Source organism: Borostomias antarcticus (assembly GCF_949987555.1).
Source record: "Borostomias antarcticus genome assembly, chromosome: 14".
NCBI lineage: Eukaryota > Metazoa > Chordata > Actinopteri > Stomiiformes > Stomiidae > Borostomias > Borostomias antarcticus.
The window spans coordinates 21,072,415-21,073,575 of record NC_140247.1 but is presented as its reverse complement, the minus strand read 5'-3'; the positions used below and the strand labels follow the sequence as shown (position 1 = coordinate 21,073,575).

Below are 1,161 nucleotides of genomic sequence, written 5' to 3'. Positions count from 1 at the left end.
GAAGCCTGATGAATATGGAATTATATTCCCCCTCTCAGATAACATTACCAAAGTAGAAGCTGCTGATTATAGGCCTTTAAACTGCATTCTTACTGGAATCCTCTAAAATATATATATATATCATATTGTTATATAAAGTAATGAAAACAGACAGCTTCACTATTTTCTGCTTCAATTCCAGGGAAATAGAATGGCTCAATTTCAGGAGGAATATTTAACCCTAGTGTGTGTGTTTGCATACTTCTAGTATACTGTTCACTAAAACACAAATGCCTCTTCTTTAAAAATATACTTTATTTAGGATGCCTTTAGGATAAATCTGACACCAAATGTTTTACATAATAAATGGAAAACCATTTTATTCTTACAAGTGCAATTGTTAATTGTCATTATATTCAAGCATAGATACAAAACACAAACATATTCTAGAATTTCAATTACAATTTAGAACCTCATACTTATATCGTTCTGCACCACATAAAAGCCCCAACTCAGGAAGTTGCATCAGACTGCTTCTTGTGTAACAAGGATTTGTAAACAGAATGTGTGTGTGTGCATCCATGATACTTTTAGTTATATTTTCTTGTGTTTCTCTGTATATGTCTGTCTATTCTGAATCTAATAAGTCTAACGCTGATTCAAAGTTCTTCTGCAATTACTGAAGTTATGTTGTCACTTGGCAAAAAGTCTGATATATAGAGAGCTACTGTGTGTGATCCCTGTCTTATCCTCTCAGCTTCGTGTGCTGTACATATCTGAGTCCTCTGGGTCAGACTGACCGTAGTCCATCATCACTGGGTCAGGGCTGATCACTGGGCGCCCTGGAGGAGGGAGAGAGGGGGGGGGGGAGAGGGAGGAGGAGGTCAAGGAAAATAGATAAGCAGTCAGTACTGTTTTAAGAGGTAGGAACGGCAGTAAATGGTAAATGGACTACACTTCTATAGCGCTTTTATCCAAAGCGCTTTACAATGGCCTCTCATTCACCCATTCACACACACATTCACACACCAATGGCGGCAGTTGCCATGCAAGGTGCCAGTCTGCTCATTGAGAGCAATTACGAGTTCAGTGTCTTGCCCAGGGACACTTGTGGACAGGAGGAGCCGGGATTCGAACTGCCGACCCTACGATCATTGTACGACCTGCTCTGCCTTCTGAGCT

The 1,161-nt window shown here is 40.0% G+C and overlaps 1 protein-coding gene across 2 annotated transcripts in view; it reads right to left on the bottom strand.

The window, feature by feature from the left end:
- Positions 1-369: 369 nt before the first annotated feature.
- LOC311317905 (MICOS complex subunit MIC27-like) overlaps positions 370-1,161 on the bottom strand; it is an 11,953-nt gene continuing 11,161 nt past the window's right edge. For both annotated transcript variants that reach the window (XM_084449052.1, XM_084449053.1), the window contains exon 9: positions 370-821. In XM_084449052.1, the coding sequence (XP_084305178.1) occupies positions 733-821 (89 nt within the window). In that variant the 3' untranslated portion in view covers positions 370-732. The remainder of the gene's footprint in view (positions 822-1,161) is intronic.